General features: G+C 42.0%; 1 protein-coding gene across 7 annotated transcripts; it reads left to right on the top strand.

Moving 5' to 3' along the window:
* The first annotated feature begins 630 nt into the window (after positions 1 to 630).
* Positions 631 to 17,486, top strand: RNASEH1 (ribonuclease H1). 7 transcript variants are annotated; one of them, XM_074991219.1, is made up of 9 exons: positions 631 to 735; positions 1,266 to 1,331; positions 1,506 to 1,702; positions 3,569 to 3,763; positions 7,731 to 7,830; positions 9,362 to 9,416; positions 10,780 to 10,864; positions 15,287 to 15,411; positions 17,267 to 17,486. In XM_074991219.1, exons 2-9 carry the CDS (start codon positions 1,282 to 1,284, stop codon positions 17,348 to 17,350), a joined length of 891 nt encoding a protein of 296 aa, XP_074847320.1. In that variant the 5' UTR covers positions 631 to 735; positions 1,266 to 1,281; the 3' UTR covers positions 17,351 to 17,486. The 7 variants fall into 7 exon arrangements, with proteins under 7 accessions (XP_074847320.1, XP_074847319.1, XP_074847323.1 ...); XM_074991218.1 differs by lacking the exon at positions 631 to 735 and adding an exon at positions 777 to 897; XM_074991222.1 differs by lacking the exon at positions 631 to 735 and adding an exon at positions 1,105 to 1,133.
* The last annotated feature ends 304 nt before the right edge of the window (positions 17,487 to 17,790 follow it).

The raw sequence follows: 17,790 nt of genomic DNA, 5'->3' as shown, positions 1-17,790 counted from the left end.
TCAATGATACAAAGACCTTAATTTGGGTAAGAACATGGTAATGCTGATTGGCAAGCCTATTAAGGGTCAGTTTAAGGCAAAACTGATGTTAAAGCAGGCCAATATCCTTTTTATTTTACTGGATTTATCACTCCCCCTCGATTTCCAGACTGCAACCAGGAATATTTACTTTCCTCTTTGTTTAGCCAAGGTATAAATGCCGGACACAGTCTATAGTGAACATGGGGCCCTCCTGCGGTAATGTGGGAACTCAGCCTATGTGCAAGTCGTGGGTTCTGTTTGCTACTGTGAACTCGCTCCATATTCCCTGACGAAGCGGCAGTCCCCGTTTTGTCTGGAAGAAGTTTCTTTGGCCTCTCACGTTCTCCCTCGCGCTGGAGAAGGAAAGCCCCAGGGGCTCGCAGCGAGCGAGCAGGGAGAAGCATTTCACCCACACAGGCCTCTACTCAAATAGCGGCCCTGAGGCGCCGAGTTAGCTACCTGCCAGCTCTCACCAACGCCACTTGGCGCCATGAGTCTTTCCCGCCCCGCCTTCAGGGCTGCCAGCCCCAATAGCCAATATGAGTCCCCTCCCCCCAGCGCTGATTGGTCGCTTGCCACCCCAGCAGAGAGCGCGCACTCCTTGCCAACACTATCGCAGCCCAGCCGTGCAGCGTGTTGGTGCGGCGCTCTCCGCTCCAGCACAGCCGGCAGGGACGACGAGGGCCCAGGAGCCGCCAGTCCCGGGAAGAGCAGGTGCGGGCCCGGCCCAGTCCACCACACTAGAGCTGGCTACGGGGCAGGGGACTGTTCAGGAAGCTGGAGTGACTCAGCAACCTGCTGCCTGGGCACGGGACGTATCGGCTGTACCCGGGGTTTGCGGTGAGCCGCTGCCAGCTCCCTAGCTCCTGATATGAGGTGGGCTGTCCAATGCGCACGCGCAGTTGAAGTTCAGGTTTCTTGTGCGTAAAAGCACCGGGCGGACGGGCGAAAGCTGCGTAGTGCGTTTGCGTAATAGGTGAGCTAGCCTGGGCACATGCGGGGCCTCCAAGTTGCGCGTGCGCTGGAGACGCACAGCCGTTCCCTTGCGCCTGCGCGGAGGAAGACTTGCGCCGGCGTAGTGGGCCGGGGTGAGCCTGGGTAGCTGCTTCAGAGTAAGGTCTCTGTGTGGGAAGCAGGTTGGTGGGCGGCTGGCGGCAGGGTCGAGGCTGCGGGCCGGGACCCGGTAGCTGCACTATGCTGCGGCGGCTGCTGGCAGCGCTCATTCACCCTTGTTTTGTCCCCAGCGGCGGCGGGAGCGACATGTTCTACGCGGTGCGCAGAGGCCGGAGGATCGGGGTCTATCAGACCTGGTGAGGGCGGGTCCCGCGGGAGGGGGCGTGGCAGCGTCCGGGGGCTCCCCGCTCTCTTCCCGGACGGGGGCCGCCCCTCCCCCTGTGGGCTCCGGGCTAGTCCCGTCGCGCCCGGCCGTGTTGGCCGGGTCGGAGCAGGCGGGCTGACCTGTGCCTGTCGATGCTGCCTTGTAGGGAGGATTGCCGGGAGCAGGTGGACAGGTACCCGTCCTCCAGCTTCAAGAAGTTCGCCAGCGCGGCAGATGCCTGGGCTTTCGTGGACGGTCGGGGGCAGGCGTCCTCGCACCCAACAGGAGGTGGGGCCCCCACAGCCCCTTCTTCGGTAGGGACATCGCGTCCCTGTGCCTTGCTGCAGCCCCTCGTAGCCCCAGGTGTGCCTGTCTCGAAAGTTGTTTGTATTGCAATGATGACACCTGCCTGTCCCAGACAATTTAGGCTCTGTGGCTACATCTACACTGTAAACCTTACTCACAGCCACACGAGCGTCCTGCTGTGAGGGCTCCTAGAGAGAGCTCCTGCCAGCATAGTTAAGGCAGCCCCAGACATTGGCTGTAGTGGAGTGCTCACTTGGTGCAACTTAACATGTATCTGGGGAGTGTGGGGGGGAAGGGGCTTTGCATCCTGACAGGTAGTAGTTTTACCGAAAAATAAGTGCTAGCTTAAACAAAGAGTAAGATCTGGTCTAATCTTAAAATTGGGTTGACTTAGCTACATCCCTGGTGTCTGTGGGGAAAAAATTCACACCTGAAGTGATGGTTGTGGATCAAGGTCTGCTGCAGAATTCTTCCATTGCCCTAGGGCCCAGGTGGACTAGCTACTTTGGTGGGAAAACTTTACTCTCAATGTAAGAAGCACCTACGCTATGGCATTACTGTAGAGAAAGAAGGGGCTTCCGGGCTGCACATCTGCACGTGTACTTTGAAGTCAAGAAGAGCTTCTTCTGGACTCTGAACCACGTGCCGATATGCTAATGAGGCATGGAAAATTTGCATATGTGTCTCATTAGCATCTTTTGGATAGTTCATGAGCGTGCCGCTTCCAGAAGAAGCAGCACATGGAGACACAGCCAGTGTGTTGATGTGTATTGTTTCTGGTCACGTTTTGCAGCATCTTATTTACAGCAGCATATCTTTAATCCCATAGTTCAAGGACAGGAAATGTGGGAAATCTTTCTTGAGACTAACTCTGAGACAATTTCTCTCATCTTGACACTTTTTGTTTGTTCCTTACATACCACCAGAGCTATGGAATTAAGTAGTCTTGTATTTCTCTCCAGCCCATCCCCACTCTCTTCCTTAGTCACAAGTATCAATCAGTTTTACTTCCAAGGAGCTAATTGGAGTTACTGTGACAGTTCAGCTGCTATTGCCCAGCACTCTGTTACAGGGTGCAATTTTCATAAGGGCCCAGCTCTGGCTTTTAATAGTAGTGTAGTTTTTAAAAAAAATGCTGAGTGGTTTCTGAAAATCTCTTCTGAGCTTGTGTATCCACAGTATGTAGTAAAACCTACAAGATAAGGAATATCAAAGATAGTTTTGGTTTTAGTTGTATGATATAGTTATTTATTCTGCAACTTTAAGGCTCAGACTTGGGTACAAATATCAAAATTGTCATTAAATACATGCTTGAATTTGGATTATTGCTAATAGTATACTATATGTACCATATAACTTCCAAGCAAAACTTATTTGTAAATAATCCTAAGCATGACAGCCAGTTGTGTGGACTCAACTTTTCTTTAACCTGTGTACATATTTAAACATTAGCTTTAATTTTTGTTTTAAATTTGAACTCTTCTGAAATTCAGCTTCATTATGCTACTGCTAAAATTAGCAATTGTAAATGAAAAATCTGTTTTAATATGTTTACTTTCATAAAAATACTCCTGAAAATAGAACATTTCCAGGAAACACAAAACCAAAATTCTAACATTAAAATATAAAGCTTTGCTTTGCTACAGCCATATAGAACATACTGTGTGTGCGCACAACATGGCTAAGTTAATTTCTGAACCTCAGTGTTTTCATGTCCTCTTTGCTGAAAGCTAACAGCATTAATGATGAGTTGAACATTTTTTTGCTCTCTTCTTAAAAAAGAAATTGTTGGTGATTAAAGGGCACTTCTGCCAGAATGTCTTCCCTACTAGTTCAATAAGTAACTTGTACTGCTACAATTAGGCATGCATATTGTACCTTAAGCTTTGCTTGTATATATTACTTGTTTTTTCCGCCCCTCAGGTACTAGTGGTATATCTAGGGTAACACAAAAGAGTGACAAGTACTGGAATGAAAAAGAAACAGCAAGCCCAAGTTACAGTACGTGCAAAAGACCATATGAAGAGTCTTCAGAGGAAGAACCTGACAGAAAACATGTAAAATACAGTGAGACGTATTCCACACCTTCAGCGAGCCAAGATAAATTCTCATATATGGGTAAGCCTCTTTGGATAGGGGACTACAATTTTTTGAAGAATGTTGAGTGAATATGACATATTTTAAACAGAGTATTTAACAAGTCTGCAAATTTGGCTTCTCTGTCTAGCAGCCAAAGCTTTGTCCAAGTTGAAATTCTCACAGGTGTTTGAAGCTTTGGGATGTCTTTTTCTGTGAAAAAACATCAACTCTGGAAGGCTTGCTGTCTGGTTTACAAAACAAAAGTGTTTACAAAACAGAAGTGGAGGAGCCGACTTTTTTATATTCAAATTCGGCACATTAACACATGGTTTAAACTGTGATGGGACCTTTCTGAGTCACTATAGGGGCTCCTCTGCATACTTGGCTCAATCTAATTCTTGACCTTCCCCCCCACACCTCCACTCTCTGACTTGCTCACCTTGATTATCTTTTTCTGATTTGTCCTCCTTGTTTACTGTTTTTGGTTCTGTGTCTTAAATATTGAGTCTGTTCTGGTCTGGCTATGGTCTGAAGAAGTGGGTCTGTTCCACAAAAGCTCACCTAATAAACTATTTTGCTAGTCTTTAAAGTGCTACTTGACTGCTTTTTGTTTTGATAGTGTATAGACTAACACGGCTTACTGTCTGGTTTACAGTGTAGATTAAACTTTACAGCAGATCTTAAAGGTTTTCTTCTTGCAGACATTTTAGTTTCTAGGCCTCCAAGTCAAAGTAGGTTAATAAAGGACCTCTTTATGAGAAAACGGGAATCTGAATGCAAGCATTACAGGTCTGGCTTTCCAGTTCTAATGTTTAGAGTGCCTTCAGAGCATAATGAATTCACTCTGATTGCAAAATGTATTTTGTGTATATAACGCTAATGCCGTGGCCACACTACCCCTCCTTTTGCAGGGGGCATGCTAATGACCCACTTCCTCAGATGCTAATGAGGCATTGTCATAAATATGCGGTGCCTCATTAGCATAATGGCAGCCATGCATGCTTCCAAAGTGCCAGTTTCGATATGCACACTGCTCATGTAGCCGGGGGCCTTTCAAACCGACCCCCCGATTTCGAATTTGGTTTTGGGAAGAGGGATTTTCAAAATGGGAGGGGGTCGTTTCGAAATGCCCCTGGCTAAACAGGTGTCATATGTTTCAAAGTTGGCACTTTTGACGTGCGTGTGGCTGCCATTATGCTAATGAATATGCAGTGCCTCCTATTTAACAAATAGGGAGGAATTGGAAGAGAACTTGAAGGTGGAAGGCAGCTTGGGTGAAAGTGATCATGAAATGATAGAGTTCACAAACCTAAGGAAGGGCAGAACAGAAAACAGCAAAATAGAGATTTATGGTAAACTCAGAGAGCTGGTAGGTAAGGTCCCATGGGAAGCAAAGCTGAGGGGGAAAAACAGCTGAGGAGAGTTGGCAGTTTTTCAAAGGGACATTTTTAAGGGCCCAAAAGCAAGCTATCCCACTGTGTAGGAAAGATAGAAAATATGGAAAAAGACTGCCTTGGCTTAACCAGGAGATCTTGCATGATCTCAAAATAAAAAAGGAATTGTATAAAAAATGGAAACAAGGAAAAAATTACAAAGGATGAATATAGGCAAACAACACATGAATGCAGGAGAAAGATTAGAAAGGCTAAGGCACAAAATGAGCTCAAACTAGCTACATGCATAAAGGGAAACAAGAAAGCTTTTTACAAATATATTAGAAACAAGAGGAAGACCAGGGACAGGGTAGGGCCATTGCTTAGTGAGGAGGGAGAAACAGTAACAGGGAACTTGGAAATGGCAGAGATGCTCAATGACTTCTTTGTTTCAGTCTTCACTGAGAAGTCTGATGAAAGAATGCCCAACATAGTGAATCCTAGTGGGAAAGGGGTAGGGTTAGAAGTTGAAATTAAAAAAGAACAAGTTAAAAATCACTTAGGAAAATTAGATGTCTGCAAGTCACCAGGGCCTGATGAAATGCACCCTAGAATACTCAAGGAGCTGATAGAGGAGGTATCTGAGCCTTTATCTATCATCTTTGGAAAATCATGGGAGACAGGGGAGATTCCAGAAGACTGGAAAAAGGCAAATATAGTGCCCATCTATAAAAAGGGAAATAAGAATAACCCAGGAAACTACAGGCCAGTCAGCTTAACTTCAGTGCCAGGAAAGATAATGGAGCAGGTAATTAAAGAAATCCTCTGCAAGCACTGGGAAGGTGGTAAGGTAATAGGAAACAGCCAGCATGGATTTGTAAGGAATAAATCTTGTCAAACTAATCTGATAGCTTTCTTTGATAGGATAACGAGCCTTGTGGATAGGGGAGAAGCAGTAGATGTCGTCTACCTAGACTTTAGTAAAGCATTTGATACGGTCTCTCATGATATTCTTATAAAAAAACTAGGCAAATACAATTTAGATGAGGCTACTATAAGGTGGGTGCATAACTGGCTGGATAACCGTACCCAGAGAGTAGTTCTTAATGGTTCTCAATCCTGCTGGAAAAGTATAAAAAGTGGGGTTCCACAGGGGTCTGTGTTAGCACTGGTTCTGTTCAATATCTTCATCAATGATTTAGATATTGGCGTAGAAAGTACGCTTATTAAGTTTGCAGATGATAGCAAGTTGGGAGGGGTTGCGACTACTTTGGAGGATAGGGTCATAATTCAAAATGATCTGGATAAATTGGAGAAATGGCCTGAGGTAAACAGGATGAAGTTTAATAAGGACAAATGCAAAGTGCTCCACTTAGGAAGGAACAATCAGTTTCACACATACAGAATGGGGAGAGACTATCTAGGAACAACTACAGCAGAAAGGGATCTAGGGATTATAGTGGACCACAAGCTAAATATGAGTCAACAGTGTGATGCTGTTGCAAAAAAGGCAAACATGATTCTGGGGTGCATTAACAGGTGTGTTGTGAACAAGACACAATAAGTCATATTTCCGCTCTACTCTGCGCTGGTTAGGCCTCAGCTGGAGTATTGTGTCCAGTTCTGGGCACCGCACTTACACCAAAAAAGATGTGGAGAAACTACAGAGGGTCCAGAAAAGAGCGATAAGAATGATTAAAGGTCTAGAGAATGTGACCTATGAAAAAAGGTTGAAAGAATTGGGCTTGTTTAGTTTGGAAAAGAGAAGATTGACGGGAGACATGATAGCGGTGTTCAGGTATCTAAAAGGGAGTCATAAGGAGGAAGGAGAAAACTTGTTCTTCTTGGCCTCTGAGGACAGAATAAGAGGCAACGGGCTTAAACTGCAGCAAGGGAGGTTTAGGTTGGACATTAGGAGAAAGCTCCTAACTGTCAGGGCGGTCAAACAGTGGAATAAATTGCGAAGGGAGGTTGTGGAATCTCCATCGCTGGAGATATTTAAGAACAGGTTAGAAAGATGTCTATCAGGGATGGTTTAGATAGTCCTTGGTCCTGCCATTGCTGCAGGGGGCTGGACTCAATGGCCTCTCGAGGTCCCTTCCAGTCCTAGTGTTCTATGATCTGAAGTGGTTCATTAGCATGCCTCCTCCGAAAGAAGGGGGTAGTGTGGCCACAGCCTAACTGTAATTACATGGCTTGATCAGGCTAATATGGGCATTAATAAGTAATATTTTAGGTGATACAAAATCATGTCAGAGCCATGAGTGCAAGCACACGTCAGTGAAAACATTTAAACTTGTATTTTATTTTAACTTCTTATTGAGGCTGATAGCCATCTTTGAAAAATAGGATACGACCTGTCATTGGGGGCTTGAAGATTTTCACATGCATCTTTTTGAGGGTTGGCTAATATTGAAGTTCTTGTGAAAAAGTTGGGGCTAAAAGTTGTGGATTCTGCAGCAGTACAAAATGATATATACAACTCCTGTGTGTAGAAGTTGCCAGAACACTACTGGAGCAAATATAAATGTTTGAAATACAGAAAGGTGTTTGCTGAGAGACTTATACCTTTGAACAACTAAAAATTGTTTTGTGACACTTTTTAGTAAGTTACACACATCCATTTCTTCCAGGTGACTCTGTAGTAGTTTATACAGATGGCTGCTGCTCAAGTAATGGCCATCATAAAGCACGTGCTGGAGTAGGAGTCTATTGGGGACCAGATCACCCTTTGTAAGTAATTTTGAGATCATAGTTACGTTGCATAAAAACTTGATAATGTTTGTCTTGTCTAGGCCATCACTTAAATTATATGACCTCTAAATTCAGCACTGTCAGAATGCAAAAACCCAGTTCATTGACTGAGACATTCTTCAGTAGCATCACAAAATTAGATAAATAAGGAGCTGGGGGTAAACTCAGTTATTAAATTGGAGTATAAAGTCTCAGTCATCGCTGAGTTAGGGATGTACAATCACATTTAATCGGTTAATAGGTTAAACATTAGGTTTAACTAGTTAACTGACGAAAGTGGGGCAGGGGCTAGGGAGGCCACACCAGCCCAACTGGGCTGGAGGGCCTCACTGCCATGGATAAGGGCTGCTCCAGTCTGGCAGGAGTGGCCTCCCTCTCCTCCTCCCTGCACCCACGGTGGTCCCTGTGGGGCTGAAGCAACTGTTCAGGCTTGAGGCTTACTGGTTACAGGTTAACATCTCTACACTGAGGACAGACACAAAGGTGTTTGTACAAGTTAGAAATGTAGGCAAAATGTAATGAATCAGCCTGAACAAATGGAAGGTAATAGTTTGGACATGTAATTTGGCCTCTTGGAGGTTTCAGGAGATTATGTATACTAGCAGACTTACCCAGTGTTGTTTGGGTTTTTAACTCAATTTCATTAGTTTTTATTAGGTGAGGGGGGAGAGTTATGGAGAAAGGATGGAATAAATGGAAGAAGTACATGCCTTATCTACATGATTGTATTTGTCAGAAATAGAGGTTTTTCAATGAAGTTTATTTTTTTCTTTAAAAAGAGAGTGTTAAAATTTCTCACTCTTTTTTTAGATGGGAATTCCATCAGGTATATTTTCTTCATCCCTATAAACACTTATCATTTGCTATGTTTTTAACAAAATAGGGCTAGAGTCAGTTTGATTTCTGGAAACATTTTGTTCTAGCTTTCAAACCTTAACCATTGATATAGCTGTGCCAAAATAGAGCATTACTTCTTTATTTCCTCCATTTTTTGGTAAGGTTTATTGAGCAGCTATCTTGTTCTAGTGTCATCCTGTTTTTCAAGCATCTCATTTGTCTCTCTCAACACATTTAGTTATGCTAATTGTGCAGACTGCTTGATTTTGTGTTTCTTTTTTTGTTTGGCTTTTTGAGAAGCAGTCCCATTCCAGGCACATCCCATTTTCCTGGCACAACCAAACCCTTACATTGCTTTAAGGTATGATAAGAGGAAGCTGCATACTGAATTTGGTGGTCCAAGCTCTTACTGTTTAGAGTTCTTAATCAAACTGACAAATCTCTTAAAATACACATATAGTAGATTAAATAATTGTTCTCAACCTGGAGTTTCAATCTGCAGTAGGAACAAGGCCATGCATGTCCAATTTTCCAGGTGGTTGGCACTTACAAACTGAGTCCCCTTGAAGGGGAGATTTTTAGTTGTCCCCTGGTTCTACCTGATTTATGATTAGTATGCTTGCTTTATGCAGTAGTGTGAACTACTAACAGATATTGTATTGCTTTTAAACAGAAATATAGGTGATAGACTTCCTGGACGACAGACTAATCAGAGAGCTGAAATACATGTAAGTTGTGGAATTTTAAAATTGTTTCATACTCCTGGAAAAGAATTGAGCACTATGACTCCACAAAATTTAATCAGTTGCCAAAGCACCTCAGTATTTTCAGACACTCAGTTTTTAGTTTTAGTAGGACTCTGGTCTGAGGGATTTAACAATGATACAAGTCTCAAAGGAAATTACTGATTCTGCTAACAGTAGTTCTGCATAGGAGTTCGCAGAGTTGCTGCTTTCTGGAACTCACATTGGCTAGTCCTCTGTTTCTGGGATTTCTACTTCAAATACATTTTTTTATTTAGTTCTGTTCTTCCTGTTTCAAGGAAGATAGCTCTGAAGTAGAGAGGAGTTCAAATGCAAATGACAAGACTTGAAAGTGAATATTAGAACTGTCCAAATTAGGTATGGAATGAATAAAAGGCACGATTGTAGATGTAAAGAACAACATCTAAGCTATGTCTACACAAGGCCCGCCCCCCCCAAAAAGGGGGTGCTAATGAGACACTTTGGGGTATGCTAATGAGGACTCCAATGAATATGCAACACCTCATTAGCATAATGGTGGCCACAGCGCTTCGATTGCGCGTGGCTCGTCTACATGGGGTCCTTTTCAAAAGAACCCCGCACACTTCAAAATCCCCTTATTCCTGTTTGGTTATAGGAATAAGGGGATTTCAAAGTGTGCGGGGTTCTTTCGAAAAGGATTCTATGTAGATGAATCGCGCGTGACCGACAGCGGCACTTTCGAAGTGCTGTGGCCATTATTATGCTAATGAGGTGTTGCATATTCATTGGAGAGCCTCATTAGCATATCCCAAAGTGTCTCATTAGCATCCCCATTTCGAAAGGGTGGGGCTAGTGTAGACATAGCCATACACCCATTCAAAAGCAAAGAAGAATCCAGTGAAACTTAAAGGTAACATTCAGTATTGATACAATGAATACTTTAACGTAGTGCATGACTAGCCTTTGGAACAACCTCATTGATGTCAAGAGTGCTTAGGAATCATAACAGCATTAGACATTTGTGTGGCTAACCACAACAAATCTATTAGAGGAAAATAACCAGGGTATAAACTCTGAAGGTTGAAGGAATGAGCCAGTCATTAACTGGCAGGATTAAGAAGAAATTTTTCTGTGGACTAGTTTTTTCCATAATCATTTAAGTATGTACAAAGTTTGTCTGAAAAGCGTTTACCTTTCCCTGAGGCATATTGTATCCTGTACCTGTCAGACTTTTAGACTACAAGACAGCATACATGATACTGCAATTTTTATGCTTCTGTCTTTGTATTATATTCACTAATTATTTCTTTTATATGTATTTTGTTCATAATCTTGTGAAATACAATTATTGAAACCCCTCTTTTAGGCAGCCTGCAAAGCAATAGAGCAAGCAAAGAGTCAGAACATCAAGAAATTGGTTATTTACACTGATAGCAAGTTCACCATAAATGGTAAGTTAATGATTTCAGCTTTGCTATGCTTTGGATGTAGAACACTTACCTTCATTGTCTAATCCCTACAGATCTGTTCCTGTAAAATAGTTGAGGTGGGAGGGAGGGTTTAAGGTGTGTGTGTTGAGAAGGGATTATGCATAACTCTTTTCAGTCCCCAGCAACAGCAGGGGAGAGGACTCCAAGAACACCCAGCATAGCTTGCCAAAATCATATTCCTTCTTTACATTAAAGAGAGATCTAGGTTAGTAACTGATAGAAAAAAGATTTTAAAACATCATGCAGCAAACCTCTAAAAGATGTTCTAGTAGAAGCACAGGGTGCAATATACAAAATGGCAGTGTTTGAATTTTCATACCAAACATAAACATAGGCTGTACATCTGAAAAGTGGCCAGCTAAGTATTGCTAAGAAAATATTTATATATGTCGTCTTCCTTTTTTCTCCCCCCATTTTGTTTTGATATAAATAAAAACAAAACTTGAAAGACTTCAAGATTGTTCTGCTTGTTTTCACCTCTAGAAATGTTCATCTGTTCTTGCTTGGTTTAAATGGAACACTGCAGGAAGGTGGAGTCTCCCAATATGCATTATATTGTTTCACTTGGGGGCATTAGACTGTTGAATTTCTAAGAGATCTGTAAGTAGTAGTAGTGGAGTTAATGTGTTCTCTAAGGCCTTGTCTACACTGGGAGGTAAAGTCAAATTTAAGGCTCTGTGCTCAATTTTATAAACTCTGTCTATACACCAGTGCTCAATAAGTTAATGCCAAGTGGCTGTAACACCAGCTTCTGTACTGTTGACTTCCCAATGAAGTTACTCAAAAAATCGAATTTGCAACATTGAGCTAAAACAGTGTAAATTAACCAGGGTTAAAATGGCTTATTAGCCCTGCAAACTGTCCCACAATGCCCCTCGAGGTATCCTTTCAGGGCAGATGAGTAGGAGGTAAGAAATAGGAAGCCTGGCATTTTGAATTAATTTCTTTATGATCAGTGTGGTGGTCACGTATAGCTGTGTCACAGAGCTCCAGCATGGAACCATCAGGAGAAATAGGGACTCACTTTATCTTGTGGGCTAGCCCCTGCTCCAACACACCACATGGTGGCTAAGCTGTGGGGGTTATGCTTGTATAAGAGGCCAAGACACTTCTTTTCTGTGGGTCACATTTATACAGGGGCAGCCCCCTCCCTTATAGGTGCCATGCAGTCAGGGGTCTGTCCCCTGCCCAACCCTACCATGTGGCTACCCCGCCCCCACACACCCAGTAACAACCTGTGCCTGCTGTGCAGTGCAGTTCATGCTTCCAGACAGCAGCATGTCCTGGCTTGCGTGCAGTGAAAGCTCAAATGGCAGGAAAGATTTGTGGGCTGGCTATTGCCGGGGGAGGGAAGGAAGTCTCGCCCTGTGGCAAAGATTTTTCGGGCTAGATGGCTGTTGCCAGGGGGCTCTAGAGCCTGGTGTCTGCACCATGCTAACAGGAGCCTCACAACCCTCGGCTCTCCACGACTCAGTGGGACTGGGGAGCCAGCCCTGGCCGATGCAGAATTGTGCACTTGCCCTGCTATCTTGCCAACTCAAAGCATGTGGCTTGGGGGGCCACACAGTTTCTGCATTGTCCTGTTTACTGCACAGATGCTCAGAGATAACTGTAGCCTGAGCATCTTTGCCAATCAGCTTAGCTGCTGTACACATTGGTGTTCTTTCTCCAGGGGACTAGTGATTTTCAGTGGGGAAAGGGAGACTGACCACTAGAAAGAAAGCCACTCTTTTCTTTTCTTCTGACTGATGCTAACCACTGGACACCAGTGCCCTCTGAGAGCCACCACTTTCCTGATGTCCTTCTGAAAATTGGCTTCAAAGGGAGGGAAATGAGGGCAGTGCATTCTGGGAAGATGAAAGTGGGTGTTGTCATGGCATATTAGATTACAAGTTCCACGTTTCTTTCCCCAATGAGATACTGTTTGAGTTGTCTGAGACTTTGGAAAAATGGCCATTTGTTTTGAGGGCAATGCAGTGTGGGATGATGATGATGATATCACACTCACAGCTGCTTGTGGGAATTTTTTTTTCCCATAATGCAGCAGCAAAAAAGCCCAGAATGCAATGGGGCTCAGAACTGTGTGATAGGTTACCACCATGCACTGCTGCAACAGTTGAACTTTGGTGATTAGTGGGGACACACTAAGTGGACTTTGTGGCCAGGCGCAGATGCTCAGTTTCAGCTTTATAAAATAGTGTTACAAATTTGACTATGATAAAGTCAACTTCATTTTGTAGTGTAGCCATAGCCTAACAGACTAATTCCCTGTTCCCTCACCTCTTGGTTGCTCAGCTTTCGGTCTTTTTTGTGATCTGTAATTTCAGCATCTAGGCTTGTCTTGAACTGCCAACATGAAAACAGATGGGGGGTGGAAAAGCATTTGGATCCTTTGTGTCATTAGAAAAGCAAAAAGCACAATTGCACTATGTTCTTTGCAGGTCGCTTCTAACAGACTAAATCCTAGAGTCTTTTTCTTAATTTTGGTAACATGAGCACAAGCTCTTGGTAGGAACACGTGAGAGCTAACAATCATTTTGTCTTTGGCAAGTCAATTTGTTTGCTTCAGTTTCTACCATTGTAAAAGGTGAATGCTGGCTTTTGGGATGAGTTGATACATTTTAAGTGGGGTTTTTTTTTTTCTTCCCCCCCCCAGACAAACTTTGTATGTGTGTAATGATTTGGAAGCATTATTAATGGTAGAGTCGCCCAGACTTTGGGCAAGAGGGGGTGTGGGTGTAGGAGGGGACTGTACTTAACTTTTTTTATCCATACTTTCCCAAAATTGGGGAAGGTCTTGGGCAGAAGAATGCATTTATATGAGTTTTTGTATGGGGGTGAAAAAAAGTTTAACTTTCTTCTGTTCTTCACACACCCCCTCCCCCAAAAAAAAAAAAAAAAAAAAAGCCTGAATCAGCTGCCTAGATGGAAAATGAACAAAGTAATTGGAGGCCGCCTCTAGAGGAGAGGCCCATATCCTGAAGAGACTAAGAAGCTACTGGACAGGGAAAAGAGGTTGCTTGTTTGAAAGGGGTACCGGAGCTGTCCTGTTTGCCCTTGTTTCAGACTCTTGTTGCTCCTGCTTTGATGTGGGAGACAGTGGAGGGGAGGTGCCTAATGGCACTGGCCTCAAGAAAGTGTAGGAGTTCCTAAGCAAGGGCTTAGCGGACCATGAAATTAAACTAGCAAGGAAGCAGAGAAAGAGTGGGTGGAAAAGAAGAATACTAAATCAATTAAGCCAGGGTTTCCCAAACTTTATATAATTGGGACCCAGTTTTTTTCAGTACCATTTTTTACGGCCCAAAAATAAACACACATTAAAAAAGAAGAATGAAAAATTAATAAATTTGCACTGTTTATTATTTATTCACAATAATAATAGTACATAGTGATAATTTGCATATTTTTCTAAGGACTGGTGTTTATTTTCCCCAGGGACTGGTACTGGGCCACAGACCACACTATGGTAAACACTGAATTAAGTAAACTGTTTTCTTACCTTCATTTGCCCTGTGGGGCGGGGGGGGAACAACCATCTCTCAGCCATCCCTACTGACCAGTTTCTTTCCCAGTTTATATAAATATGGAGATAGGGACTTACTATAACAGCTTGTGCTGTGTTCCTGGAAAGAGTTGCTAGCAGAATGAGAATTAACAGCTCAAGTTTGTTCACACTTGCCAGGTATAAAGTGGCTAACTACATTGCAGTAACTGTTTTACTAGTAGATGTATTTAATGAAGGGCACTCCTGTCTTGGAGAAACAAACTGCCATAAATTAAATTCTTTGACTAGTAGTAGATGACATTCTAACTTTTAATTTAAATATTGTTATTTTCTCAGTGACTTCAAGGTTTATGTAACTCTTCCTGTTCAGAATGTGTTCTGCTATATGCTTGAGAGAATGAAAACAACATATTTCAGATTTACCATCTGTCTTTAATTCAGTTGAGGAAAAACAGTAACCAAGAGCAGTGTGGGGCTTAGTGTTGCAGCATCAAAGTAATTGGGAGTGGGACACACACACACAGTATATAGAGATAACTGGAAGAACATTAGCTTTGGAATAAATTTAAAGCATGTTACAGGGATAATGGTCAAGATTTTGTCAGAGATACTTTTTAGTAAAAGTCATGGACAGGCATCCATTAATTTTTGTTTATTGCCTGAGGCCTGTCCTTGACTTTCACTTAAAAAAGGCTGTTGAAATGACTAGTAATTGGTTTGTTAAAACTTTCTAAATAACTTCTTTTAAAGGTGTGGTCATGGATAGTCTTCCTACGCAGTATCCACAAGTTACTTATATTCTTGCTGAATTTTAAAAATATATCCAGTTGGTTACAGTTTCTAATTACAAGTTAAATGTTAATTTTGTGTTTGCAAAGGCGTAACAAGCTGGGTAGACAACTGGAAAAGTAATGGCTGGAAAACAAGCACAGGAAAACATGTGATAAATAAAGAAGATTTTGAAAGACTTGATAAGCTTTCAGAAGGAATGGAAATTCAATGGGTAAGTAATCTGGTGGTGTTAATTGCTAGTATGAGCACTTCTGCCTCATATTGTATACATTTTTTCCACAAATAAGAGCATCATAAGATATTTTAATAAACATAACTACTATGAATCCATGTAAGTACCCCACAAATTACTGTCTCTATCCAAAATAATCAAGGTTCTATCACTAAGTAGTAATTTAAGAAATACACAAAAGGATCTATTAGATCCTTTAATCCAACAATCACTGGAACATTTCCTCATATCTTGCCCACCCAAGAAAAGCACCAAGCTATAATCTGTAGGATATTTCCAGGAAAAGGGAGAAAAAGCACAGGTCTAAATTAAAATACTGAGAAACTAACAGGATGATTAAGACAGGAAGTCAAAAATTTAAGAGAACTTTTTTAACTTTAACAGAACTAAAATGTGTTAGTAGCCAGGAGCATACAAAACTAACTTCGGATTTTCTGTGGTATATTGAAGGTTTGTCCAAGAATATTGGAATCCTAAATATGGCATTTCTTAAAATACCCACATGTTAGGTCTTAATTTGGTTAAGAACTCCATCTGAAATGTAGAAGAAAGATACAGTAACTTTTTGCTGACTAGTGATATTACTGTAAATCAATTCTGTAACCTTTAACTTTTCTAGTAGAAATAAATGCAGCATTGAGAAGAAATTACCATTCCCATTGCAGTGTTCCTAATTTTGAATTTGCCTGTAACGTAAATGTTTCTTGCAGAGATAGTGATTTGATTCCAAATTAGGTAACATTGCCTTTATGGCAAGTGAAATGGACCATTAAGTAATCCCTACAAAACAATACGATGAGTGTAAGTGGAGACTTTTCTCATGACAGATCTTCCTAACAGAAGTTACTTAAACTATTTACACTTACCATACATACGCTAGTATCGGAGGGGTAGCTGTGTTAGTCTGGATCTGTAACAGCAACAAAGGTGACTTGAAGATTTTTTTCTTAGTATGCCTGGACTCGCATTCATACAAGAGCACACTCTTCACATTTGTATTTGAAGATTTACAGTTTCATCATCATAGATATTATTTGTGCACTTCATATGGGCTGGAGAGTCTTGAATGCAGCTGTCGATAGGGATACTTTGTGGAAACTGCTGCAACACCATGGTATCCCATCCAAAATTAACTTGATTCATTCAGTCTATGAGCACTCAATGTGCCAAGTTATTCAGTATGGTGTCCTGACAGAATCCTTCAGCATACTGACTGGAGTGCAACAAGGGTGCCTGTTGTCACTCTTCCTGTTCTTGATCACAGTGGACTGGATTATGAACAAGACAAAAGATGGCCATCAAGGAGGCATTCAGTGGACACTTTTCACACAGCTAGAGGGCATTGATTTTGCTGATGTTGCCCTGCTTTCACACCAACATGAAAATATGGAAGAAGAGGTCACAATAGTAGACAAAACTGCCTCAGTGACTGGACTGAGCATTAACAAGGGAAAGACCAAAATAATGAGGATCAACCAGTCCAACGCTACCACCACCATTCTGGGAGGGGATGACCTGGAAGATGCAGAGCAGCTCACCTACTTGGGGAGTTTTATGGGCATAGATGGAGGAACTGATAAGGATGTCAGTGCTGGGATAAGGAAAACAGCTGCATTCTCTTGGATATACGTACTTGAAGCTCTGACTCTGATAATAGGAACCAGTTAAAGAATTCTAGTTGTGAGAAACCCTATTATACATAGTAGTGATCACTTATACTAGGGATTAGTAAAGACTCACCAGGTTATCAGATCTCTCGTGTTTTGGTGTGATTCCTTTTGACTGTTTGTATCTTGGTAGTGAAAGTCAAATAACGAGATTTATCTCTTGACAGATGCATGTTCCTGGTCATGCTGGCTTTACAGGAAATGAAGCAGCTGATAGACTTGCAAGACAAGGAGCTGAAAAACAGAACTAGCATGCTGTCATGACTTGAAGACTTATTTCTAGCTGACAAAAGACTATTTCAGCCATAAGACGGAGACTTTCTTTTCAGTATGAAAACCTCCCATGGAATTGTTCAAAATAAGTAAATTTCAACTTGGTTAACAATACTAATTTATTTCTGGTTTTAAAAATTGTTAAATATATGCTGTTCTGTATAAGCACCTATTTTCCTCAAGTGTTACTTGGTTCATCACTGCTTGGTTGACATGCTTACCAATAACTGAGCATTTAAATATGGGTAAAACAGAGCATTGGAATACTGATAAAAATAAACTAGGGTGTCCAGTGTTTTTATTCCCATTTGCCACAATGCCTGTTCAGAATTTTTTTAGATTAACTTCAGGTTTTACAAAGTATAACTTTCATATTTTTCCTTTACAAAAATATTGAAACAAATTTGAGATGTTTGGT

This window comes from Carettochelys insculpta, chromosome 3 (genome assembly GCF_033958435.1).
Source record: "Carettochelys insculpta isolate YL-2023 chromosome 3, ASM3395843v1, whole genome shotgun sequence".
NCBI lineage: Eukaryota > Metazoa > Chordata > Testudines > Carettochelyidae > Carettochelys > Carettochelys insculpta.
This window is presented reverse-complemented; position numbering and strand designations above follow the sequence as displayed.